The 26,963-nt window shown below is 42.9% G+C and overlaps 1 protein-coding gene across 1 annotated transcript in view; it reads left to right on the top strand.

The window, feature by feature from the left end:
- Window positions 1-26,963, top strand: part of AFF3 (ALF transcription elongation factor 3) — a 1,926,848-nt gene that overhangs the window by 1,887,339 nt on the left and 12,546 nt on the right. The window contains exons 16-19 of the mRNA XM_078658016.1: window positions 9,410-9,546; window positions 15,092-15,163; window positions 20,495-20,588; window positions 26,512-26,561. Coding sequence (XP_078514142.1) covers window positions 9,410-9,546; window positions 15,092-15,163; window positions 20,495-20,588; window positions 26,512-26,561 — 353 coding nt within the window. The remainder of the gene's footprint in view (window positions 1-9,409; window positions 9,547-15,091; window positions 15,164-20,494; window positions 20,589-26,511; window positions 26,562-26,963) is intronic.

The following is a 26,963-nucleotide window of genomic DNA, read 5'->3' as shown; positions in this document are numbered from 1 at the left end:
AACCTACAAGTCTCAGGATGCATTGGTAAAGTCCCTCAGTGTTGTGGTGAGTATTCTTGTATTGCTGAATAGCGTTATTCACTCCAGCCATCAAACACATTTCACAATTAGCATGCATCCTGTTAATAAAGTGTCACGTGCATTGTGAAAAATGATTCAAAGAGTTCTGGACAGATTTCGTTGTTCACTCTGTTAGCCACATAGAGCACAGTGTCTCATGAAACATGTGGAATCCGGAATCACCTGGGAGAGGACACCTCCCCCTTCTCCCTTTCTCACCTCCGTTGCTTTTCGTAGCTGGAAAATCCATCTCTGTGCACGGAAATAAGAGGGTCGTGCCCCCCAGTTCATCACCTCAAAAACTCCTTCATCTGCCAGGGACTAAACAATATTACGCTGTATTAAATATATATTTAAAACAGCAAAAATATTGCCAGTGCAAATAAACATTTTCACAAGAACATAGACAACTATTCTCTAACACTTTATTGTGATCATATTAAATACACCTAAATATACCATACTTTGGCAGTTGTCTGCTCTCCAGACATGGCTAACAGATATTAACTATTACCCAACTCGTTGGTACTCATTTTATCATCCTGAGATGGATGAAATGCTGAATTGATTTCAAACCTCCGACATTCAGCATACACACACATTTTAACAATGGAGGCTTTAAACCCCTGAGCTACCTTACTCAATTGGGTTCAGATTGATTTTATACAACATGATTAAAATAACGCCGTTTCACACTCACAAGCCCTCATATTAGTCTTTTACTAAGAGACAGAAAAGGGCTCTAATTTATAACAAAAGCTAGGGCCTCAAAGTCGCTAGCATCGTGTTTCATTTTCCCATACTGCCCGATAACTTATTTCAGATTCCCTTAGCACATGCATCATGTAAGCCATCATGGCAGTGAGCAGTTTTTAAAGTTATGTGACTGCATCTGTGATTCATCGATGCCCGTGATTCCCCTGAGCAGCGGAGAACCCATTCTGGTGATATATCTCCCACGGGTGAGAGCACATCAGAAGGAGAAAAGCAAACGCAAGCTCTCAGACAAAAGCTGACAGATGTGGTGCAAATGAAGGTTAGGAGAAGGCTGTTCATGAGCAAATGTACAGTTCATCATTTGGCTTGCATAAGAGCTTTGATATCTGTGGCTCTGTAAGAAATGCGCGTACTTAGGGGCACATTATGATGGCGGATGGACCTGAGTCCGTCCGCCACCATAGAGTAGGAGGGAACCTCCGCATGGGCTGCGGAGTTCCCTCCTGTGCAATTAGGATGTGACCGCCACCCTGGCGGTCACATCCTCTATTTTTAACATTGCGGCGGGTGCGGCTTCAAGCTGCACCCGCAGCAATGTTAAAAATGCACGCATTGCATTTGTATGTAGAAAGTGGCAGGCACCACGTGGTGCCTGCCGCTTTCTGCATACAAATGCAGGGGGGTACCATAGGTACCCCCCATGTGCACCCCCCAATCCCCCCCTTCACCTAGGGGGCCCGCAACGGGCCCCGCAGTGAAGTTACACATGCTTTTCCACGGCGGAAAAGCCGCCGCGGAAAAGCATGTTTCAGAGCCCATCCTAATCTGGCTGACGGTGTCTGAGAGACACCGTCACCATATTAGTGCTTTTCCACCGCGGTTGTAAGCCAACCGCGGCGGAAAAGCTGCGGACGGAAACCAGGACCCATCAGCCATCCTAATGTGGCGGTGGGTCTTTGGTGGGTCCGCAGAGGATTTTCCGCATCCTCCGTGCCGGCGGTAGCTTCCGCCGGCCCGGAGGATGCGGAAAATCCTCCATCGTAATAGGCCCCTTAGATTGGAAACCATCACGTGATGCCTACATAAATACCAATAATCGCTGGATCCTATGCAGGGACCTCCAAAGGATTCTACTTTTCATTTAGTCAGAATACATTGGCTAGTACGTGCTGAGGCACTTGATGATCCCCTAATATGCTATTAGAACCTTGGAATATTGTGAGCTCTGGGCTTCTAATGGCCAGTAGATGCTCGGGGCTCCAACATTACAATGTTGTCCTTCATAGCTGTTGCTGTAAACAAAGGCCGCACGGGAGGAATCCCTTCGGGCTCTGTGAGGCCTTTGTTTTACAAATTAGAACATTCTGCCCTCTAGGGGTAGAATGTTCTAATAGCCTTAGAGCCCTCCGTAGCAGGCTCTACCGGACATTAAAGGCCCGCTCCCTTGTTAAAGGCCCTCGCCATTTAGCACTGGAGCAGGCCTTTAATGGCCAGTAGAGTCCGCTAGGGTGGACTCTAAGGCTATAATGTGATGCAGCATTTGAGTAAGATGATTTTCTCATTCAGTTAAAGACATTGAGGCAAACACTATGCGCTAATCTTGACTTCTCAGCCGCAAACAAGTGTCGTAGAATTCTCATTGAAGTTGACACATTAGCCTAACAGCAACAGACGGTGGTATGGAGTTTGGAATGGGAATGTTTACTGTGGTGGATGTGGTTGGTAAAATGTTGCCACAAGCGACAAAATGTAGATGGCAGTGTGGCGATTTAAACGGGCAGTTGGAGAGAGGAACTGGAAGAAGAAAAACATTGACCCCAATTTGGGGTTTTGTTGTTCCTACTTATTTTGAGAAGTAAACAGAATTACAAACATTAATAGTTGTTTCCTCATCCATTTCCAGAGAGCCCACTGATATTTCTGAAAGCTTATCATCAGAAGCTCAATAGGACTCTGATCTGTGATGGAGAATTCGGAAGTATTGTGAAATCCACCTCTAGGCTACCAAAAGCCCTGCCATGCCGTACCAGTAGCAGATCACGTGCTACACAGATTCCAATAAAATAACATAGATGTAAAAGAAGTGAATAGAAAATTCTAAATCCTTTGTTGGAGAATTTTCTTCTGAGGGAGGATTAATAGATGGAATTTTCTTTCCAACAATATCCCAGCAGCGAAGAAAATACTGCCAATGGTTCCAGCAGGAAAGAATCCTCCAGTGGTAGAATTAGCACATCCTCCACAATTTTGAGAATATTATGTTATCACCAAACTCTCAATAAGGCATTCAAGTTTTGAATAGTATTTATATACAAAAATTCAAACCTTATCTCTCCGATTTGTGCCATGCAAACTCCATTTCTAATCCAAGAAAAAAGAAAAGTTTCCTAAGGGAGATCTAGACTTTAGCTTGTGGCGCACCAGTCTGCAAACTCAGTTGAGGACTTTGCTTGGGATCTCCAAGCGGAGAACAACCCACCACCATAGCTAGAGATTCCCACCTCCCTGATGGGGTCCATATGCCATCTTCAAAAACGCATCCGCTTTGCGATCCATAAAATCTGAGGCCTAGCAACTTTTATCAAACATGACAACTTGCCACCCAGATTAGCTACCAGGGAATCTACTTTAACAGATATGGCAACTAAGTATCAGCACCCACCAGGTCATAAAGTCGAGAAAGAAATCCAGGAATAGTCAGTTTACCTATGTACTTCCATTCTTTGTAAATTACATCCGTAAGCAGCTGGTTGATGGGAAGTCATGGGACTGGATTTTTATAAAACTGACGAATAAAAAGACCACCCCTGGTGTTTGGTTCAGACACCAATGTAGGGAACCCCCGATTCTCTCTAAGATAGCCATAAACTTCTCCTGAGTTTTCAAGAAGAAAGAACTTGGCAATGGAAACTTCTTATTCCGTGTCACTTTGATCAAAAGAGGAGAATGTAGACAAAGAGTAATACCTGGGTCTTTTGTGATGCTTTGTCTTTGGCCCAGATGCAGCAAGCAGTTTTTGTAGGGTCTCCTATTAATGCTTTGAGGTCACCTTCCCAGAGCTCCTCTACCAGTAGACCAGCCTATTATTTTGTGAGAGATCAGCATGATCGAATCTTGCTCAGGGCCAGATAACTTTCCATAAGAAGGAGTTTGTAAATTGCTGGCCTATGTCGAAACCTCAGATCAATCTCACATTGAGAAGACTGAAAACATCCTTCTTAAATGCAAAAAGTATAAGAACATAAAAAGACTCAGGTCCTCTCAAGTAGAGGCTGACAAGGTGCTTACTTGAAATTCCAGGAAAAAGAGATTGACACCTAAAAAGAGTAAAAAGTTGCCCTTTAGCACTGATTAGCAATGGTAAAGTGCCCAGAGTCCTAAATCCCACACAAATGAATTGAAAATGCAGACAGGGTCAGTTCCAACACAGCCAAATGAGAATGACAAGAAAAGCCAACCAATGGTAAGCGATGGACCGGCTCCCAGCCCCCCTATATTCTTGGTAAGCCATAGTATGCCTCACAACAGACAGCACATACACTGTCTAGTAGACTCGACCTAAAAACAGGACTTGATGTGGGTAGAGTTACCTCTAGATAAGGAGGAAGTGGGGTCATGGACAAGGAGTCGTGTGAAAAAAAAGCTTTAGAGAGATCTGTCATGGAGGTGCAGTACTTCAAGGCAATAAGGACTGTCCCGAGGATGTAATGTATTTCATTTGTAGAAAGAGAAGAAATAAACATCGACATGCCTCCTTAACCCAGAAACAGTCATAAAATATAGTTAAAGCAGAATGCTTTGCATTAATGGCCACTACGGGCTGGAAGCTCTTTTGTTCTTGCCATCCCAAAAAACAGTGTTTTCTAGTTTGGCATTATCTATGGAAAATTTCAGCTGAACTAATTATCTTGGGTCCATATGCCATTATCGTTCATCTTGAAGCATTAACACATTGGTGTCATGACGGGTGTCCTTGGAAGTGTGCTGAAGAGAACTACAACCTGAGTTATGGTTGATTATCCTGTGGGTGGTTATTTCGGTGAGATTCAGTGCTTTTTGCATTGGCCCTGGGTGTTGTAGTATTATGCCCTCTCTTAGTACAGCTCCCAAATACCTCACTTCCTCCCCCACCAAAATGCCAGTCCCTTAACCCTTTGATGACATTTATTGATGTTAATTACTTTATGTAACAGTCGGAAAAATTATAATGGAAATGTTTATCTTGTGATATATGTGAAATATATGTATACTTTTTTTTTTTTTTTACCTTGGGGATCGTACAGTTTTCTGTGCAGATCTGGTATTCTTCATTATCTGCTGTTTGGTTTATAACGCAAATATTTAAATTGTAAATTATTTCAATAGGTAAACTCAACTCAGTGGAGATAGATACTCCCTCCTGTTTTCATTTGAATGATACACATTAGCATATGGTTTGCCTCTGGTTGCAATTCACCTCTTCAATAATGTCGTGATTGTTTTTAATCCAAACCACGCAGCTTTCATACTGCCTTATTGCCGTTTGACCTTTAAGTGCCATGATTTAGTGGGGTGACCAGTAACTAGCAGCCCCTCAAATCAAGACATGAGTGCAGTGAACGTAGTCAATTCCTATACTAGGCATTATTACCAAGCAGAGTTTACTGATGTTATGTATTTTTAAACATGTCCTTGAAAATCCTCAAGAGGGCAGTGTTACTTCACAAATAAAGAGTGGCCAGACACGCTCTGTTCCCTAAGCGAATGATAAATTTAGTTTGAAGGCTGCATCTTAAAAATAAAATTGCTGTATTGAAAAGCAATCACAGACGTGGTGGTCTGCTGACCCCAGCTGGTCACCTTACCTATGATGACTGTCATTCCTTATGGGCCACAAACTGTGACCTGCTTCATTAATATTCATGAGGTAGCTCGATTTCCAACCCAGTAGGAATCTGAAATGTCAAAATAAAATGTTATTACATTAGGAATAGCAATTTCCTAATTGGGATTCAGAGTAATTGATATTCCCAATGTTAGTACATCTGGCCCATAGATTCTGAGACTAGTGGCTTACGTACTTAAGTAGTGCTCACAAGTATCTGCAGCCCCTCCTGTAGCATGAGGCGTAAAGAGCAGGTGCAAATGCTGTGTGCGATCCCAGTGTACTTCTGTACTTAAGGGTACTGTTGCAACTATCACAGCTTTTCAGGAGAACTCTCTAAAACCTTTGTGAATTCTCAACATTTGTAAATTCAGAGAAGTAATCATACAGGTGCAGATTAATATTTCTGCGATTCCCTATCAGGAAGGCATTCGCTGCGCGCGTCGGCCAACGGCCGTCGCGAGTACTACCTCCATAGTGCTGCGCACATCTGTTGGCCGACGTGGCCCCGCCCACTCTTCAGAGCCACCGCACCGCGGCGTAATTTCGGCCACTGTAAAGGGGTTAAATACAGATGACCTAATTCATAAAGAATGCTCTTGCAGATATAAACAAGGAGCGGTATTGGAGACACTTAGATGGCAGATTGCATCAATAGGGTGGGGGTGGGAGGTTGTAAGGTATCCTACATTTTACCTTTTGGAAATTCAAAGATACTTATTTCTTGGAAAGGTACATGGACACAATTGAGCCTCCGGGCGTCAAGTTCCGAATTGGGACCTTGCCTCTTCGATCATTTACTGGGAAGAGGCACGCACCCTCGTTAATGCTGAACTTGAATTAAGCTGCCTATTTTGCCAGGGGCCAAGGAAACTGTAGATCATGTCCTGTACTTTTACCTGCAGTACCACGCACATAAGAGGAAATTGCCTCAACATGTGCATCAGAGACTATACAATTGAAACGAGGGTACTCATGGCTGACACAGCTCTAATAATTGTTTCTGCTGTTTCCCAGTTTCTTGCATATATGTGGAGACTAAGGCAGAAAAAAAGATTGCCACATTGCTGCCCAGTATGTAGCACCTTAGAATCTTGTGAGCCTGAGTTACACTTTGCTGTCATCTATGATTTCCTTCTTAGATCGCGTAAGAGAAGGCAAACATTATAGGAGCTGCTACATTAAATCCACTCTCGCATCTCAAAGTTATTGTGATGTTCCCCCTTTATGCTGCTAGTCTCAATTGTGGGTATTATAAACATTTTAATAATTTTATTATCTATACATTATGCTCCTCCTATTTGCTGCTAGTGTTAACTGTGGGTTATCACAAATATTTTAACTACTTTCCTCTTTTTATATAAGCTACGTTTTAGTGCTTTTATGTATGATTTTATAGTTTTAGGTTATTGTGTTTGATTTTATTGCAATTGTCGAAACAAAGCTATTTATGGAATGGTATACACAAAAAAGTACTTCTTTGAAAAAGTTTAGATTTCCTTGTGTGTGATATACTAGTGCACTGCGGTCGCAATGGGCATTCTGCCTTCTTTTATCCCCTCCCCCGCCCAGTGCACTGAGGGATAACAGAAGGGGCCACAGAGCTTGCTCAGGCTTTTCTGAAAAAGAGATGGCACTATCGGGATCTTGCAAGTGAAGGAAGCATTTGCCTTTGAGCCTGCGCCATATTACAGATGCAGGTGCAGAGCCAAAGATGCCATTAGGAGGTTTCACTAACTGTATGCCAAATAGAGTTGGCACAGTCACTGAAAGAGGTGTGAGAGTGGTATAGGGCTCCCTGGGGGCCCAGGCGTGTCTCTGCCATTGGGTGCAGTCACTCTCTGCACAAGCCTACAGAGGATAACTTTCCCTCCTTTGAAACAAAGGCTAGGTGGCTACCTCCAAAGAAAGGCAGATTGTTGGCTTGAAACAGCAGGTCCACCTTTCACTAATGCACTGTTTCTAGTGCAGGCACGTGCACTGGGAACAGCTCGTTTGTTGTGATATAGTACACTGTGTCCAGTGCACTCATTTAAGAGTGTGTTGTGGTATAGAGTGGGAAAGTGCTCCATATCCATAATGTGAAGAACTCTACTATAGGGAATGCCATGTGACATTTTTCTGAGTTGTTGGTTTTCCAAGCATTGTTGTACATCCAGTACAACTCCACACTGGGGAAAGGCAGCCAACTGAACAAACAAATGCATATTTTTGTTTCAATTTCAATATTTTTTCCTCCATTTAGACAAACATTTTCCCTGTGGTGCAACCCCCTCCACTGCATACCCAGGAAGATTGGGGTTGTTCTATTACAGTTCCCACCTGGAAAAGTATGTACACCAGTGTTTTGCTGAAGAAAACTTAAGACCATTTCCAGGGTGGAAAAGGATCTGTGAAGAGTTTGCATGGGGCAACAAACTAACAAATATGAGGGTGTTCAGAAGCTGTCAAGGGAGACCACGCCTTGATGCTCCCACTCCCCAGTTTTTGTGTGGGTTTACCACTGCATAATTGTATGCAGTTCTGGCATACAGTTACCCAGCAGTAAGAACATTCATGCCAGCTAGGTACCTTTTTTCTGGACACTTGGCAGGTGCAAATTGAACCAATTACATCTGTTATCTCAAGTTTACACCCACAAATGGCGTTGTTTATTGGGCCAACAGCAATGTATGGAAATGTTTGATTTACTTGCTCATTTTTGATTTGGAACTGTCTTGCACTTAAAAAATGGCTGAAAAGCGGAGAAAGGGATTAACTGACGCACTGTCAAAACTCCATGCTGGATGTGCATGTGATTATGAATTTTAGGGGTACATGCATCAAGATATTTTGCGATCGCAACCAGAGCGATTCGCAAAAATCTGCTGTTTGCGATCACAAAAAGGCCTTTCCTAATGCATGAAAGTTTTTTTATTCGCAATTTAGGTAATCACAATTTTTTGAGATTCCTTAAATTGCAAATGCTAAAAGGGAATCACAATTTGCGATTCCCTAATGCACATGCAAGAAGCCTTTCCTAAAGTCAAACTGTGCATTTAGGAAACGCTAATTAACATCAACTTCAAGTTGATGTTAACCATGCGTATACTTTGAAAAATGCACAAAACTGCATTTGACAAAGTGCTATATGGGGCGCACACATGCCCCTAAGGCAAGTGTGTGCCTTACATGTGCATCTTTTTTGGTTAGGGGTGCCACAGCGAGGCCTTAGGCCATCGGGCACCCTTGCCTTTCCATTACCAAATTTACGATTACCAATTTGGTAATCGCAATTTAGGCAATACAAGACCATTTTCACCTATGGGCCTTGAGGCCCATAGGAAAAAATGGAGTCGCAATTGCAAATAGCAATTCCCTAATTGAGTTTGCTATTCTTAAGGAATCGCAATTAGAGAATCGCTATTTGCTCTCTGTTTTGTTGCACTGCATTTTGCAGTTACCAAATAGCGATTTCTAAAAAAATCGCTATTTGGTTATCGCAAAAAGAAACTTTGATGCATGTGCCCCGTAGTCCTTTGGTCGGCCGGCAACAATGGCACCTTTCTAGACCAAAAATATATATTGAAGGTGCATCTCCTGAAAGATGTTTCCCTGAAAGCAGATTATTTTCTTTAGCTTATGACACAAGTTCACTGTCTGAAAGTGAAACATTACTGTGCTGCAACATTACTTGATTACAGTCTATCACATGTAACCTCTATTGTTTATAATGATTGATTATTAATTCATCTAGTGATTATTATAAACATGCATTTTGTCTTCCAGATGGAGAAGTTTGGCAAAGCTCTGAACTACACTGAAGCAGCCCTCTCATTCATTGAGTGTGGGAACGCCTTGGAACACGGCCCAGTGGAGTGTAAATCCCCTTACACCATGTACTCGGAAACTGTGGAACTCATTAGGTATGTCACTGAGGGCCAAGAGTGCCCTGGAGACAAGGCAACGTTCAGCAGCTCTATATAGAAATATCAGCTTAACAGGCTTCTGGCTTTCATGCCTCCTCAGTGGCAAATATTCAGGGCATTAGGCAAAAAGAAAATGGGTAGATAAATCCTCACATTCAGGCCCATAGATATACTAAGCTTTGTATTATGACACATACAGTTCCAGTTCTGGTTAATTTAAGACAGCAATATAACTGTTTCTTTACCATATATCTGATACTGACGAGGCTTAAGAAGTGTTGTAATGGTACTGATGGCAAGTGTCTCTGTGGCGAAATGGGTCTTAGTGCATTGGTACAGGCAGTTCTTCTTGATAGCTCTGATAAACCGTTTTCAATAACGCTATGAATCCCCTTTTCTTACTACTTCACTTGTTCACTCTGTGTCCAGTTCATGAAGCGGCTTGTTTAGAAGTCATAAATAAGCTGTTGTGAAGCGTTTTTTTTCTCAAAGACAGTTGCACACATAAGTTCAAGTTACACTTGCAAATAGCTAGATGAGTGCACATTCACATTTGCAGTTCACAAAAGGTGGATTTGCACTCACTAGGTGATTTTCAGTGCTTAATTTGAGCCAATGGTTTCCGGTGCTCAGCACCAGCACTTAATTGTCAACACTGGCGCTTGTGACAGTCTGGCTAATTTAGAGATGACCACATTAACAGTTCATTATTAATTCAATATACATTAAAAATGACTATTACCTGCCATCCAAGACATTCTCATAGCTTTGGAGGTCTGAAATTGTCTGAATGGTCACACTTATAGGAGTGTGATGGTTAGTAGTTGTGTTGTTACTATCATTGGCAGCATAGCAGAGGTAATGTGTGGTGCGAGCTGCAGTGGCCTCCTGACGAGGGATGTATGACGGTACAACGCGTACCCTTACGACGCAGGTTTTACAACGCAAGTCGTTACAACGACTTGCAATGGGGGCGCTGGATAGTGAATAGTTTAATTTACTATTCCAACTCCAGTCCCCGTGGATAGTAGGGAAGGTGTTGGATAGTAAATTAAACTATTCCCTATCCTAGAGCGCCCTCCAGCGAAAGTCGTTGAAACGACTTTCGTTGTAAATCATGCGTTGTAACGGTACCGCGTTGAAAAAGTATGTGGAAGTCAATCAGCTCCCATGAAGAGGAAGTGAGCATTGTATGTGGAAGTAAAACTGCTCCCATGAGGAGTAAATGGGCATTCAAAGGTGGGGGTACCCTTCAAAATTTGCCCTTTGGCCATTGCTTTTCCAATGAGCTAAATAGAACAATTGTCAATCAGCAAGATCTAAAAGTATACAAACTTCCTAGGACTTTTAGATGACCTTCATGTGTGCTGATGTATGAGAGGTAATTGGAAAGAATGGCTTAGTAGCAATGAGGAATCTAAAATGTTAAGATGGTAGCCTGTGTTACTGAACAATGGAAATGCATAATGGGTAAGTGGAAGAAAAGTCAGACTCGCCACTAAGTTAGAATATGCAACTGCTAGTTCTAGGAAATCTGTTCAATTGAATAATGCTTACCGCTTATGTTTTCTGAATACACCAATTACAAGAAGAGTCTTCTTTATTCAAACACAAGGTTATGCTTAAAGTCAATAGCTCCTTCACGCTGACTACTGGTGGACTTATTTTTCTGATAAAGACTTGTAACTGCAGATTCCTTACCTTAGAATATTTCCCAGGCGTCGGACTAGATCTCTACATCGGCATCATCTGCACTGGATATGACGTGCACATGCCTATAAAGGTGCCAGCCAGGCATGCTGACATCAGTTTCTTAATCGCAATGAGTCTTTTTTCCTCAAATTTCAACGCCTTTCTGAAAAATCTTTTTCACCAGTGTAAAAGGGACATGTCCCCTCAGGGTTTCAGCCATTGAGACTGGATAGTAGTGTTGGACCAGCAGAATGCTTAATTTCTCATCCCCATCCTGTTGACCTACAAGCATTACCTGCGGTTCACTTTGGGCCATGAGCATTTTTTGTTTGCTTTGCTCCTATTTGGCTTCATCAGCATCCTTCTGTTACTCTCAAATATGATGGTGATGGTCGCTGCTCATCTGAAAAGGACAGGGTCCCAGTCTTCCCCTACCTCGACCACTGACTGCTGAAGGCAGGCTTGCCTCAGATAGTCGTCAACCACCTCCAGACTACGGAGCACCTCCTCATATTGTTGTGGTTCACTATATACATGCTGAAGTCACACCTGACTCCTTCTCAGATGCTCCCTTTCAGCAAAGTCACTTTGGACATGGTGCAGTTTTGCGCCTATCCCACTGGAGTGGAGAGTCTAGGACATTCGGACTATGATCCTAATGTTTCAGCCTCTGTTCTGGATATCAGTAAGGTTGACTCTCAGGCTATTGAGACTGATGGACTCCTGCATCCTCCAGGTTGAGCACTGAATATTTCATATGTGGGCTCTGCCTCAGTATTTGAAGTCCAAGTAAGTGCAACCTCAAGGGGACCTCTAAGCATCAGTTCAGAATTCGGAGGAGACTGTGAAAGACCTGCACAGGTGGCTAGAGGACCGCAATTTGATCAGCAGCAGAACCCCTCTCCCTTCCCCACCAAGAGATCACAGTGGTGAAAGATGCATCGCTTCTGGGCTGGGGGAGGTGGAGATCAGAGGTATCTGGTCTCTGGCAGATGTTCAACTCCACATTGACCTGTTGGAGTTGCGGGCCATCTGCTTGGTGTTGATGAACGCTTCCTGCCATCCATTCGAGGGAGACTGGTTCAGGTGTTAACACGACACCACCACCACCATGCAGTTCTGCAATAAGCAGGGCGAGGTTGGGTTGTATGCCCTATACAAGAAGTTTCTGTGCCTCTGGACATAGCAGAAGAGCCAGTGGATTTTGCTGGTGGTACAGTACCTAGCAGGATCTTTGAACACCACGGCAGACTAACTCAACTGTGGACGCCCAGCAGATCAAAAATAGCAGTTACATCAGGAAGTGGCTCAATGTCTCTTCTGCGAATGGGGACATCACTGGCTTGATCTGTTGCCACAGATGAGAATGCGCAATGTCAGCACTTCTACACATTGGAGTTTCCAAAACGGCTCTCACTCAAAGATGCGTTCAGCGTACAGTGGAACTTGGGACTCTGGTGTGCCTTTCCGCTGATACCACTCCTGTCCCGAGTTCTGAAGAAGAACAAGACAGACTAGACCCAAGTTATCCTGGTGGCGGTGACTAGGCTAGGAGAATTTGGTAGCCTGAGCTCCCCAGCATGAGCACCTGTCCTCCGATTAGGCTTGCCCTTCAGGACCTCCTGTTGCCACAGCAGGGCAGGGTTCTGCACCCAAACCTGTACACATTCCACCTCCATGCATGGAGATGGAGCAGCGGCAGTTGAGAGCTTTTGACACTCCTATGGAGGTAGTGGATGTTATTCTCGCAGCCAGGCATCCCTCTACCAAAGCCATATGTGCCTGCTGTTGGGACACATTTGTGGCTTGGTGAGTGTCCAAACAGATCAAACCACTTCATGCCAAGGTGTCATAGGATTTGTTGCTTGTTTTATCCTTAGCCCAGAAAGGCATTCCTTTGGGCACAGTTCAAGGTTATCTGTCGGCTATTTATGCCTTTGTGCTGTTGCAGAACCAACCTTTGTTGTTTAAATTACCCGTTGTGATGATTTCCTTAAAGGTCTTCAACATTTTTTCCTCCCCTCTCCTTTCATTATGCCCCAGTGGGACTTGAATTTGGTTTTGACCTTCCTCGTGTGTTCTCCCTTTGAACACATGCATAGCTGTCCACTCCGATTGCTTTCCCTAAGACTGTTTTCTTGGTGGCCATAACTTCAAGCCAGAGGGTGAGTGAGCTTTAGGCTGTATCTCTTGCCGCTCCTTACACTACCTTCTATCCCCCAAGTTGGTTCTCCGGACTCTGGCGTCCTTCTTGCTAATGGAGTTCACAACTGTTTCACTTTGGTCAATCCATCACCCTGCTCATGTTCTTTGCGCTACCTAAACCCCCTAAGAAGGATAGAGTCTCCATCTCCTGGACCCAAAGAGGGCCCTGAGCTTCTATATTGATCGTACCAGACAAGACCAGGTGGACGATCAGCTCTCTATTGGGTTCATGAGAGTGCAGAAGGACAGAGTGGTGCAAAAGCGGACCATCTCTCGCTGGGTCATGCTCTGCATTTGATCTGCTATGCTTTAGGTAGGAAGCAGCCTGCCAAGGGCTTGTGGGCTCATTTGCCCAGAACCAAGGCTGTTACTACTGCATTGGTACGCAGAGTGCCTGTCTGGACATTTGCCAGGCTGCGGCATAGGTGTCCTTCCATACGTTCACACAGCCCTGCTGCATGGACAGCCTGGTCTGGCATGACAGGCATTTTGCCCTATTGGTCTTGCAGGACTTTTTGGCTTGAACCAGTTCACATCCCCACCTCCTGGGAGGTACTGCTCTGATATCTTTTCTAAGATGAAGAACCTGTGGTAGAAGTCTTTATCTGAAGAACAAGTTAAGTTTTTACTGGTACAGATTCTAGCCACAGATTCCTCTAAGGACCCCCAATCCTCTCCATTCTGTGAACTGGACTCTTTCACCTAAAAAGATCCCAATATAGGAATTTGCACACTGGTCACAACCAATTGGATTTTGGGTCTGGATCTGCGGACATGGAAGTGTCACGAATAGCAACTGATTTCATCGCACTTGGGTGGTGTCTATATAGCACTGTGCACATTACACTCAGCATGGATGATGTCAGGGCCACCGGCGCCACCTTCCGGCACAAAGGGGTACTGCTTTAAAGTTTTCTGGACCCAGTCTGATGCCTGGGTAATATTCTAAGGTGAGGAATCTGCAGTTAGATAAAGTCTCTACCAGAAGAGGTGTTGCAAAAAATAAGTATCTTGATCTTGATGTCCCAAGTATGGTACCAGGATTAGTGACACAGTAGAATGTGTTATCAATTCTGATTGGTTGCCCTCAACCAATCAGAACTGGGTAGAACAGTCTAATTGGATGCTGGTAGCCTCCCCAAATAGCTCTTGTCAGCCTGCACATCAATGAACAGTTGTGCAGCCCAACAATGCCCGTGCTGTGTAAACCAAAGTAGTTTTCAGGTGTTGTTTTGGTATCGAAACTGCACTTTGTTACTCTGACTAAGGATTGGATTGTTTTATTTTCACGTATTGACCTCCTTTCTGTAGATGGACTAAAAACATGCAGATTAACCTTCTTCGCATGTCAGCAAAAATGTTCACCCATCCTTACCGCTGAATACCTAGTGCCTTTCCTAACTAACCTCTGCTCTCTTTTTCCCCAAGTTAACAGAACTAGAAGAGAATGCTATACAAAATGTTTTGATTTATGGGACTGCATTCTTAGAAGCAAAGCAACAGATTAAATATTTATAACAAATGAGCAATTGTACATTTGCATGTAAATCATTTTTGCATGTTTCTGAATTTTATACATGCATAATGTGGTGCTCTTAAAGTGAATCTTACTCATTTGATCTCACTTTCTTGTCCTCTTTTAAAGGTATGCCATGAGGCTTAAGTCTCACTCAGGTTCCGGCGCCACGCCTCAAGAGAAGCAGCTTGCAGCACTATGGTTTGTAATGCCACATTTTATTTCCTTTCATTTTTTTAAACAAGAAGCTCTTTGTAGCAAATTGCACAGTGTTTACCATTACTATTGATTAATTCAATGTGCGCTGACTATACTGTTGGAACCAGTTCTCAGAACCATGCATTTTATTGAATTCCCAAAACACGAAGAACAAGTTTGAACAAAGCTGAGTGGCTGGGCAAAGCCAGAACTGCAAAAATTATAATATAACAGGAAATGTGTTACCGGAATGTTTCCTATGAGACTAAAGGACACTTTCCAACATTTTACGGCAAATTACTAATTGTCAAGTAATATTCTTTCTGTCATTGTGTCCTGCTGTGAATGAGATTATGTTACATAATCCAGGGAGTTGTATTGGCATTTTTAAAGAGTTTGAGTTTTATTACCAAGGCTTCCACTTCCCACAGTCAGCACAGAGCATCTCAGGCCATGCCAGATTACTTTTTCCGTTGTACTGACTATGGGCCAGATGTAAGAAGCTTTTTTTCTGCTCGCAAACGGCCCGGACTATTCATGTTTTGTTTCTAAACGGAACCCGTTGTCCTTTAAGGAAAACGGGCTGCATTTTTTTAAAAAAAAGATTGCTTTATTTAAAAGAAATCACGGACATGGTGGTCTGCTGACCCCAGCAAGCCACCATCCCTGTGATTGTAGCTATTCCCAATGGTTCGCAATTTGCTATTTACCTCATTAATATTCACGAGGTAGGCCGATTTGCAACCCACTAGGAATCGCTAAATGAAACTCATAGAGTTTCATACATTAGGAATAGAGATTACCTAATTGCGATTCACAGAAAATCTCAATTAGGTAATCTCTATTTCCAGTATTGATACATGTGGACCTAAGTGGCCTAAAACTTCATCAGATTCCATTATCTAGATTCACTGTAAATAAGCAGCTAAGTGTGATTTGTAACTTTTTTATTATGCATTATTTTATTGTCTGGCTTTTCTATCTTCCTAGTACCGTATTCAATTTCCCAAACAGTGTCTACTGGATAGCTTTATTAATTGAAACTTTGTCCAACTGGCTTGAAGTCTGGCAAGGGGCAAGTAGGAAGGAGATGAGTAATTCAGACTATATTGTAGACAAGAATTACCTTTCCAGTACCTAAGCTCTATATTTGTACATGTGTTGTCTGTCTAAATGCCATCCTAACTTACCATAGCAAGTCACTCTGGAGGGGCTAGGGAAAGTTTGAGAACTCCGAGGCCTGGACAGGTGTCGCTTTCTTACTCAATTCTGAGAAGGAAATACAGATTGGATTGGGAATTCCCTTAAAAATGGCATTCCAGCTACATAAAAGGTATTTTGAAAACCATATGGCGCCAATACCTAATCCAAAAAAGTTAGGGAACTACCATGCGTACCCTGTCCCATGCAGTGGTTTGGTAGCCTGGGTCTGGTGATCCAAAAGCGTAGTCCATTTACTCTTCTTCACCAGAATCTTTTTGTGATGTTAGCCAGCAAGATTGAAGTATGAACTGTCTATCAAATGAGGACTGATGACCACAAATTAGAGAAAGGTTCTAGAAAAGCTCTTAAAGGCCCTACAGCCTGTCCCATCCCAGGTGTGAGGACCTGCGTGCTTGTGCAGAAGCTCTAGCTGCATTCTTGGTTGCCTCTCAGCAGACAAGCTCATCCTTCCAGATCTCTCATACCAGAAAGTCTCACTCACACCCTCCTTTCCTCCTGGCCAATCACATGCCTGTTGATGCGTACTGTCATCTGGACTCAGCAAGACATTTTTTTTACTTCCACCACCTCCAGTTGCCCCCCTCCGCGGTCTCCTCCATCTAATATTCTGCAGCAGTCCAAGAAATCGAATGCATCTCCAGGACATTGTTCTTCAACAGTACGCCGTAGTTTCATGCTGAAATACACTGCATAATGAAAGCCTGCATTCCCATCAACAATGGTATGAGTACTTAGACAAAACTTCCCTCTGGGAATTTAAGTAGGTACTTCAGGTGACCGCCATGGTGACATTAAACTTCTTCCTAACTAACATATTTTCTGTGATAGCTTCTTAACTTGACAGGAAAAAGTTTCACCTTACTATACCCTAATGTTTTGCTATTGACAAGACTGTAAGGTTGGAAAAAATGTCTTCTGATATATGCATACAAAGCCCACTTCAAATCTTAAGAGTCATACCATGGAGACCCTGGTTTGTCGTCAATATAACAATAAGCACAAATGGAGAGACTAAAGTCTCATACTCTGATACCCATACCAAAGGTTCTGGAGTAATGAAGGCCTTCAGAATATATGTAGGGGTAACAACAACAGAAATTTATAAAATGCAACAGATACTCCGAGTGTCCCAGGACTAGGCAAAGGGAGTGGCATTTCAGATCAGGCTTCTTGACCTATCTCCAATCCTGGAGCTAGGCCCTCTCTAAGCAATCTGTGCAAACCCTATCTGTCCCATTGCCACTACCGCACTACTGTGTCTTTGTACACATTCCTGCCCAACCTTCACAGCTTGTTGTTAATGTGAGCAGCCACCTGTCATGCATTCAACATTTCCTGCAGATCATGACTCCTTTTCTCTAGAAAAAGATCGTTCTACTTTCTCCCTCATCCAATGAACCCCTATTTATTTATTATTGCAGTTTTACCAAAGCATTTAACAAAAACAAATGGGTCAATACTAGAGAGAAAAATATGACAAAACAGACACGAGGTAGAAGGTGTATTCCGAAAGGAGCCCCAAGGAGAAAAAAGCATGAAGGCAAAAAACCTCAGAGGTCAGGCGGGGCTCCAGAGCTGGCCAAGAGGATGTTGCTTGAAAACAGCTAGAAAGCCCAATAAGGAAGTGATGAAACCAGTAGACATCCAAAATGACAGACAGGATTCATGCTGGCAAGTGAGGAAGGAACCTAAAGAGAGAGAGGAAGGAAAGTCAAGTGACAGGACTGATTATCTCCAGGGAATAGCCCCAAAAAAAGGACAAGAGCAAGGAAGCACGACAAAGTACTGCTCTAAGCATTGCAACGCAAGAAGCAGAAAGTTGATTCCCTAGGCTAGAAGCAGGAAATGATGTAAGGACCAGCTGCCCTGCATACTCTCTTGGATTGATTTCCCTAGAAAGTGGAAAAGTAGCAACCATCTTGGATTAGGGAGAATATTCCTTCCCAGAGGCTCCTATCAGAGGTACCCTGGAAAGGAGGAAGTCCAGTTTGCTGGAGACACTGCACGCTTTTTATGAGGGAAACCACAAACAGAGAAGACCATCGGAGGAGAGGGTTGCACCGGCGTGCTACCTGCCAAGAGGTAGGTCTGTTTAGGTAAAGTGGTGGCTCGCCGTTGCTGACAAATACCTCCAATCAGTCAGAGTGCAAACGAAACAGCATATCCCTCCCACCATCAGAAGAGGACAACAAGTGGAACGGCGGCAGCTGCAGTGGCTGCAAAGCAAAAGTTAATCTGAGTTTTAAAAAAAAGAAGAGGACTGCAAAAGTAGTTTAACAAAAGAAAAGAATAAAAAGGGCTAATTTAACATGTCATACAAGTAAAAACAACAAGTCTTAAAAAATGATGAAAGTTGGACAGAGCAATTTACAAAGGTGAATCAAAGACAATGCTGAGCTTTCATGCCGAGCTAGAAATGGGAATCGAAGACAAGGAAATATAGGAGTAATAGATATTGAAGCAGACACAGGAAAGAAAATAATTTCAGTTTTCTTGAGTCCTTTGCTATTTTCACTCTACACTATTTCTCTGATCTTCTTTCATTTTCCACTTTCTCAGATGCTCTTCAAGGTAGGATTCTGGGTTTCGCTTCTACTGTTGAGAATTAGAAGCGCTCTCACTTTCTTAAACTAACCTTGTAGTCTCTATACCCCATTGTGACCCCTTTGGGAAGGCAAGATGAACTTGTACTCTCACTCACTGTTTGCTTACCTCCACCCATTCCTGCCCTAAACATCACAAAAGGCAACAAAAATGTTGCGCAACTTTCTCGCATTCATGGTACAATTATGCACTACATTGTTGTTTGCAGCCATCTCTTTGCCTTCTGTTGAGGCGAAACTAGTCCCTCGTATGCAGCCCCACTGTCCCTGGGAGTGATGTGAACATCCTTAATGAAAGTAGCAGGCTGCCCTATGAAGTGGTCAGGGTGAGTTCTTCTTTAGAGGTATGAGACATTGAGTAAAGGAACATTTGAGGGTGAGGGCAGCAGAGCAGGATTTTCTGAAGAGAAAATAGTTTCAACACCCTTTGGAAGGGGGCAAGCTAGTGCTCCTGACTCTTCACAAAGCAAGGATGGTTGGAAACCTGAGCTTCCTGGTGGTCTATCAGTGTCTTGGGAAGGCAGGGGGTGGTCTGCACGCTTTCCCTCATTTTGGCTCCATTTGCCTTCATGTGGAAAACATGGTAGAAAGTGTCAGGTTCAAATTTCCGCCCGGTTATTTTCTAGCACTTCTTTCCAGTAGATGAGTGGAGGATTTAGAGATTATCACTCCAAATATTCTATAAATCAGGTGTGTCCACTGAAATGTGCCAGGCAGCATGGCTTTTTTTGAGGTCACTGAATGAATGCACAACTGATTGTGCAGTATTAAAACTGTGATCAAAGGATGCTTGCTTTTCTTGGCTATGCAGAGAACAAGAATACTTTTCATTGACCTCTTCTAGACTGCAGAGAATCAGAGTTGGCTCCTAAAGGTTGCCTCTAGACCAGGGTTCTCCAAAGTTGGCACTGGAGGGCCTGATCCATGCCAGATTTTTAGCATGTCCCCATTTCGATAAATGTAGTTATCTTAAAATTTCTGCGCTCCAGGACTAACTTTGGAGAACCCTACTCTAGACTGTTTGGACCAGAGAGTGCTGTAAATATTTTTCCCTTTCTAGTCTGTGCACATCAGAGCTTTGCATTAATAGAACCTTTTCTATGTAGTGTAGCAGAGTGTTACCTTTGTGGGTACTCTTAAAAACGATCTAAATCAAAGTACTTCTATTTTAGTTTCATGGCTTTACTCTGCAGAACATAGTGCTACTGTTAACTGTAGATAGATTGATGCTAAACCTGTGCTTTACTTTAGCGCCAAATATTGACCAGAGGTGCTTATGGATTCAAGCATTTACATCAGTTATTGTTGTGCTTTCAAAATAGACTGCAAAATGTACAACAGTCTTGCTGCCATGATATGAGAGCTATTTTCAGGCTTATATTATTGAAGTGCACCTCCAATGGTCATAACATTGCTAGGGTGTCATTTAAATGTATCTATTTCTGTCTCTTTTTATGTTTAGTGTTTTCCTATTTCCTCAACTCTTTTTTCTTTACTTCTTCAATAGTTATCGATGCTTGGCTCTTCTATACTGGAGGATGTTCCGGCTCAAAAGAGATCATGCTGTGAAGTATTCAAAAGCACTTATTGATTATTTTAAGGTAATATAGTATTTAAAGAAAATATAAATATATAAAAAAAAGAAAATTATTATTGACAATCTTGGTGTTGTTGTGCAATGGTGTGGTTGTCACAGTACGATTGTCGCAGAATGATAACCAAGGTAAAAGATAATTTAGATGTAAATGCATATCAAAGGTGAGCATAGTTTCCACTTCACTAGCCAACCCTCTGCACTGATGGGAATGACTTGCAGCATCTGAGAAACAGTTTTCTACTGATGGTCCCAACCAGCTGCGGCCCGTGCAGATAAGAGCAGGGGGGTGGTGGTGCCAGGTGGGGGGGGGGGGGCTTTTCACAGACGACAAGGACAAATTAATAATTCATTTAATTTTCCTTCCTGGTCATCTGTCGAATCCCCCCCAACCCGGCCCCCCTCTCTTACCGGCACAGGCCGCGGCTGGTCCCAACTCTCTGAGTGAGGCTAATGCAATGGTTGTGGCAGTGTGAGCATTGTAACAGGAAGATGCAGCTGATACTTGGCTCAAAGAATGGCTAAAATCATGAACTTGCACCTTATCACAATAGCCCATGCTTAGTACCCATGTCAACAATGGGAAGTGGTGTTTATCCATAAGAGTTTCAATTACATAAACAACTTCACTTATTGTCCACTGTTACATCTATGTTTGCACTGGATCTTGAAATCCTATCTGGATCCCAAATGGTGGTTGGTTAATCGATCTGGAAAATATCCTCACCCCTACTCACTTTGTATCTAGACTAGGCGTACTAACACTGTTGAATAGGCTGTTAGTCTTGACAGCAGCTGTTGGCCCACTGGATGATCTTTGGACTATAAAGTACTGTTCATACAGTCTGGATGACTAAGTATGCTGGTCAGACACCATGCAGCTGGAGGGTTACACTGATGTAGGTGCCTCATTGCTGGCTGAGAAGGGTTTGTCCCTTTCCAGGCATCCTCCTGCGCCGTAGCAGCAGCTTGAGTTTAACCCAGGCCTGAAGAAAAGAAATCATACACAATGTCCCCCTTTTCTTGAGGTCCTTTTGAAAAGTCACCCGAGCTCGAACAGCAGGCTTCCCCTATGCACCCAGGCAGTGGTACTCCTTGAGTGGGATTTGGCACTTCCACTGCAAACATTAGGCCCACAATGTCAGTAAGGGATTCTCTACAACATGTAACCTTCTATAATATAAATCAAGGTTCAGGGCCCAACCTCCTGAATTTAGTTCCCCGTGTGCAGCTTTTTGGACTGCGTTCTTTACTTACAGGTTTTCACAGCACCCTCTTCCCGAAAAAGGCATTCAGTAAATATCTATCAACGCTGGACGGCAAAACACACAAATTTACCTTGGTGACTACAATCTCCACTGGAATGATGGCAGTGACGCTGTAGTTAATAGCCTCAAAAGTTTCCTCATCGCTTCTAACCTCACGCAAATTTGCAACACTCCAACACATGACAAAGGCTCCATCCTCGACCTGGTCATCTCCAAAGAAGGCACCACTCAACTTGAATCAATCCAACCTTGTGACTGGTCAGACCACCATATTATCACATTCCTCATCAAGGAAAAAGTAAAACTCATTCCGGTGCAATACGCCATGCCCAAAGTTTGGAAAAGAGACATGAAGAAACTCAATGCAAACTCTCTACCCCCTAACAGCTGCAATCTCCTACTCCCCCCTACCGACGTTACTGACGTCCAGGACCTGACTGACCACTATCTTAACTCCATGGCCTCAATAATCAATGAGGCCGCTCCAATGCAACTGAAAAGAGCATCCACTAAGACATCCAACCCCTGGTACAACGGGAGTCTCAATGAAGAGAGACGGGCTATGAGAATGGCAGAGCGCACCTGGAGATCAGTCCCCTCGGCACTGCATCTTAAAACTCTGAGGAAAAAGAGAAATGCATACTTCAGGAAAATAAAACGCTCAAAGTCAGAGTTCTTCAGAGTCCAGCTAGACCAAGCAAAAAACCGTCCAAGTAAACTGTTCGAGCTAATCCGATCTCAATCTAAAGAACAACCCCCAGCTATCGACATTATGAGCACTACTCCTTCCTGTGAAGATTTCTCATCCTTCTTTAACAAAAAAACTGACAATATAAGGAGAGACCTCCTCAATGACGCAAGCCTTTACTCAATCCCCAACTGCATAACTCCCAATAAACTAAAAAACAATGCGACCTGGTCATCCTTTGACACATACTCGGAAATTGACAGAATACTCAGCACCCTAAAACCATCCAATCACCTCACTGACCCTCTCCCTGCTAACACCGTAAAAGACTTCATTCCTCTGCTACTCCCACTCTGGACTAAAATTATCAATAGCTCATTACTACAAGGAGCCATCCCGGACTCCCTCAAAGTTGGACAAGTTACACCTTTACTGAAGAAACCAACAGCCGACCCTACTGATCTAAACAACTACCGTCCGATTACCAACATTCCCACTCTTGCCAAACTCTTAGAAAAATGCGTCCAATTACAAATGACAAAGCACATAAACAGTTTGATCTCCTCAACCCACACCAATCAGGCTTCCGAGCTGGGCACAGCACTGAAACCGCTATGACGCACATAATTGACGATGCCATCCAAATCTTAGATCAAAATAATACCTGCCTCCTCATCCTTCTTGATCTCTCGTCAGCATTTGACACAGTGAAACATGAGAACTTACTCGATCTCCTAAAGACAAGAATGGGCTTCTCTGGGACTGTGCTTCACTGGTTCACTTCCTTCCTACACAACAGGTCTCAAAAATTCAAGAGCAAAAACCTGATGTCTTCCCCAGTACCGGTGTCGTTAGGTGTCCCTCAAGGATCCTGCCTATCCCCTACTCTGTTCAACCGAGTTATGGAGCCTCTCACCACCCTGCTACAAACATCAAATGTACACTTTCACATGTACGCCGATGACACTCAAATATATCTCAAGTTACATTCCCCCAAAGACATCCTGAGTCTGAACTCAACGATCAGAAGCACCCAATCCTGGCTGGCCGATAACCACCTCAAACTCAATGCTATGAAGACTGAGTTCCTCCTAATCTCACCTCCCTCGAAAATATCCTCCGCTCAAACATGGCTTAAACACCTAACAGCACTCAATGTCCAACCGACCATCGCGGACTCAGCAAAATCCTTAGGCATAACACTTGACACCAACCTCAACATGCAGCAGCATATCAGCAAGGCTACCAAGGGGGCGAACTTCCAAATAAATACCTTGAGGAAACTGAAACCTTTCCTTCCAGCAAAAGACTTCCAAATAGCAGTACAAGCTCTGGTCATTCCTCGCATAGACTACGGCAGCGTGGCCCTCTGCGGCCTCCCCCTAACGACAACTGCACCCCTCAGAGCGTCACTAAATGCGGCAGCGAGACTCATCACTGGATCAAAAAAACACTCGCATATCTCCCCTGACTTCAAATCCTTGAACTGGTTGCCTCTTGAAGCCAGAATACAGCTGAAAATTGCCTGCATGACGCACAAGGCTAGACACCTGAAATCACCCAGCTACCTCTCTCATAAGTTGACAATTTCCGGGGGGTCCAGAACTACCAGGAGCTCAAACAATCTTCTGCTAAAACCGCGAAGATTCCGGAAGGAAAAAACTTACAAACGCTCCTTCTCTGGAATGGCGCCCAGGATCTGGAACGCACTCCCTCCTGAAACGAGGCTCATCTCCTCCTCCCTTCTTTTTAAGAAAGAAGTCAAAAGTATCCTTATGGCTAAATACACTTGAACAATGCGTTTGACTTACACTGCGAACAGTACTCCAGTATTTTATTATGATATAGCCTATATATTCCTCTGCACGTGTGTTGTGACCTATATTAGTCTGAAATGCTTAGATCCTTTTTTCTCCATCTCTGTATAATCACAGCGATTTTGTTGTCATACGCTCCAACTATGCCTGGCTACCTCATACCTGTACTATACGTAATATTTTTGCTATGTACTGGAACGTGATGATCTTGATGATGATTACACCTGCCTCTGTAAAGCGCTCTGTTATCTGCAAAGATCTTGTTCGCGCTATATAAAACTTTCAAAATAAATACAAAATAAAAATAAAGTAAAGACAAGACCACATATATCCTTTTGTTTAGGAATATAGAACATTGATTGACAACATATCCACACTTGTTGAACAAAACTTGACAAGTCATTTAAAAACGGATCACAGATTCATTAGCATACATTTTGACCCACTTGCCATAAGAAGCAAACAACAAAGTGATGGAAAGAAAGGTTGAATTAATCTCAGTGGATTGCTCAGGCTACATTCCAGTTCATCGTTTTTCACCCAAATTGTCAGTTTTAACACAGATATATGGAAATCAGTTGTGGACCTGCTTTTATAGGAATAGTCAAGCCTGAACTGCCAGGCCAGGTGCCCTCTAAATTGGAACACAAGCATTTTTGTTAGGTTTCCTCAGAATTGTCTACACTCTATTTTATAATGACAAAGTCTCCTTTATATATGTCATCTAACTTTCTGAAGCACGTTATTAAACTGCTTAGTGGCACTTTCTTAGAAACGATATGCCATGGAATCTTTAATGTACTCAGGAAGACAATGGACATTTTTTACATTTTAAATGAGGTTGCATTAAATATTAAAATCTCACAAATAGTCCCTGTCGTTACCAAAGTAGAAGTTATCAAGTGTACCCGAGAACAAGCTTTTGTTGCAGTTGAGACCTAGTGTGCAGTATCAGCAATCGTGAACACATGAGACTAGGCATGACTGAGATCGGAGCACCTCTTATCGCTAGATTGGTGACTGGTCATGATATTTGAGTGAGCATTTCTTATCATTTACTCCCATACACCCAGTCCTAAAGTCAGGAACTCTTACACCATTTAAAAGACTTTGGCCATGATATCATGCTCTGGTTAGTCCTTGTTCAATCAGGCTGGACTGCACAACACCAAGGTTGTTATGGAAGGGACAGCTTTTACCACCTTTACAGTGGCTGAATGTGTGGAGTACCACTTATTTGCTAGAGAGGAACACACTAGAACCACTGCTTGCTGGTGAAGGTGTCAAGAAGGGGAGGACATAGTAAATGTGAAGCAAGAAAAGATGAATACAAGTGGATAGTTCTGAGCAAGTACTCCAAAAATCAACTCACTTTATCTCTGACTATATCAATTATCAGCACAGCAGCAAGTTCAGGGTGCATAAGACTATTCAAGTCCTATAGAAAAGTAACCCCTCTCCATCTTTAAATCTTCTGCTAGCATGTATAACCTTCCTCCAGCAGCAACTCAGACAACCAATTGGGTGGGTAGACTGAGAGGTGGGTAGTTGAATACTAAAGCAGTCTGTAATGCTGCCTTATGTTAACCATAAGGAATATTAGAGAGAATATGTTTATGGCTTCTATGGAACAAGATAAGTTGGTGATTTATTTGATTTCGCACTGGTACAATATGTGGCATTGAGCCTGTAAATACTATATCTATCATGTAGTCCATGGTATTTTGCTCAGTGAGTAGCCTGGCCTATTATACATTCAGTGAGTAGAACAGCAAAATTTACTTTGCAGTTAATATCTAGGGTTCTTTTTCATATCACTTATTTTATAAGCTGCCACTGTAAATTTGCAAAGGCTGTTGGCCATGTCACTGTGGGTAACTTATCGGACGACTAATGGTACACTAATAAAATGACTGCTTTAATGACACAGAAAGGGTACAGCTTTGCTCTTTGCATTCTGGCCAATAGAGAATTGGTACTTGAGTGCCATAAATGGACAAGTGTGTCTGTGTGTGTGTGGGTGTGTCTACAAGGTGTTAATCCAGAAGAATGTGTTAGTTAAAAGAGAATAAACATAACAGTAGAAAATCTATTGCAAATATTGTGCCATTTTAAATGTTATATCCTGAGATTCAACTGTTGTCTTTCATCCTGCAGAGCTCAGCAAAAGCTGCCAAAGCGCCTTCATCTTGGGGTTCCAGTGGGAAGTAAGACTTAGCTAATATACCAAAACTGAGCTTTATTATTATAAGAAAATAAACTGTATTGATGCACTTACCTTCATTTAGAAAACGTTCTCTCCCACTTTATACAGATGTCCTAATATACGTAAGCATCTCAGAGTACTATCATGCAAACTATTGGGTGTCGCATATCCCATAAAATGTTTGTCTTCATTATGTCTGGATAGTCAGCCTTCTGTTGACACAACAACAGTACAACAAGCAGAGAATAAAAAGGGATTTTGGGGCAGGCCACTTGAGGTATTGACTTGCCAGGGTTAGCCCTCTTCAGCCGTATGCTTTCTGTACTGCATCGTTCCTGTTTTGGGTCAGCCCATGGACTTTTGTGAAGGTGGTGGTGGTTTGCTTCCAAAGTAGTTTGAAGCA

The sequence above is a fragment of the Lissotriton helveticus genome, chromosome 8 (assembly GCF_964261635.1).
Source record: "Lissotriton helveticus chromosome 8, aLisHel1.1, whole genome shotgun sequence".
Classification (NCBI taxonomy): domain Eukaryota; kingdom Metazoa; phylum Chordata; class Amphibia; order Caudata; family Salamandridae; genus Lissotriton; species Lissotriton helveticus.
This window is presented reverse-complemented; position numbering and strand designations above follow the sequence as displayed.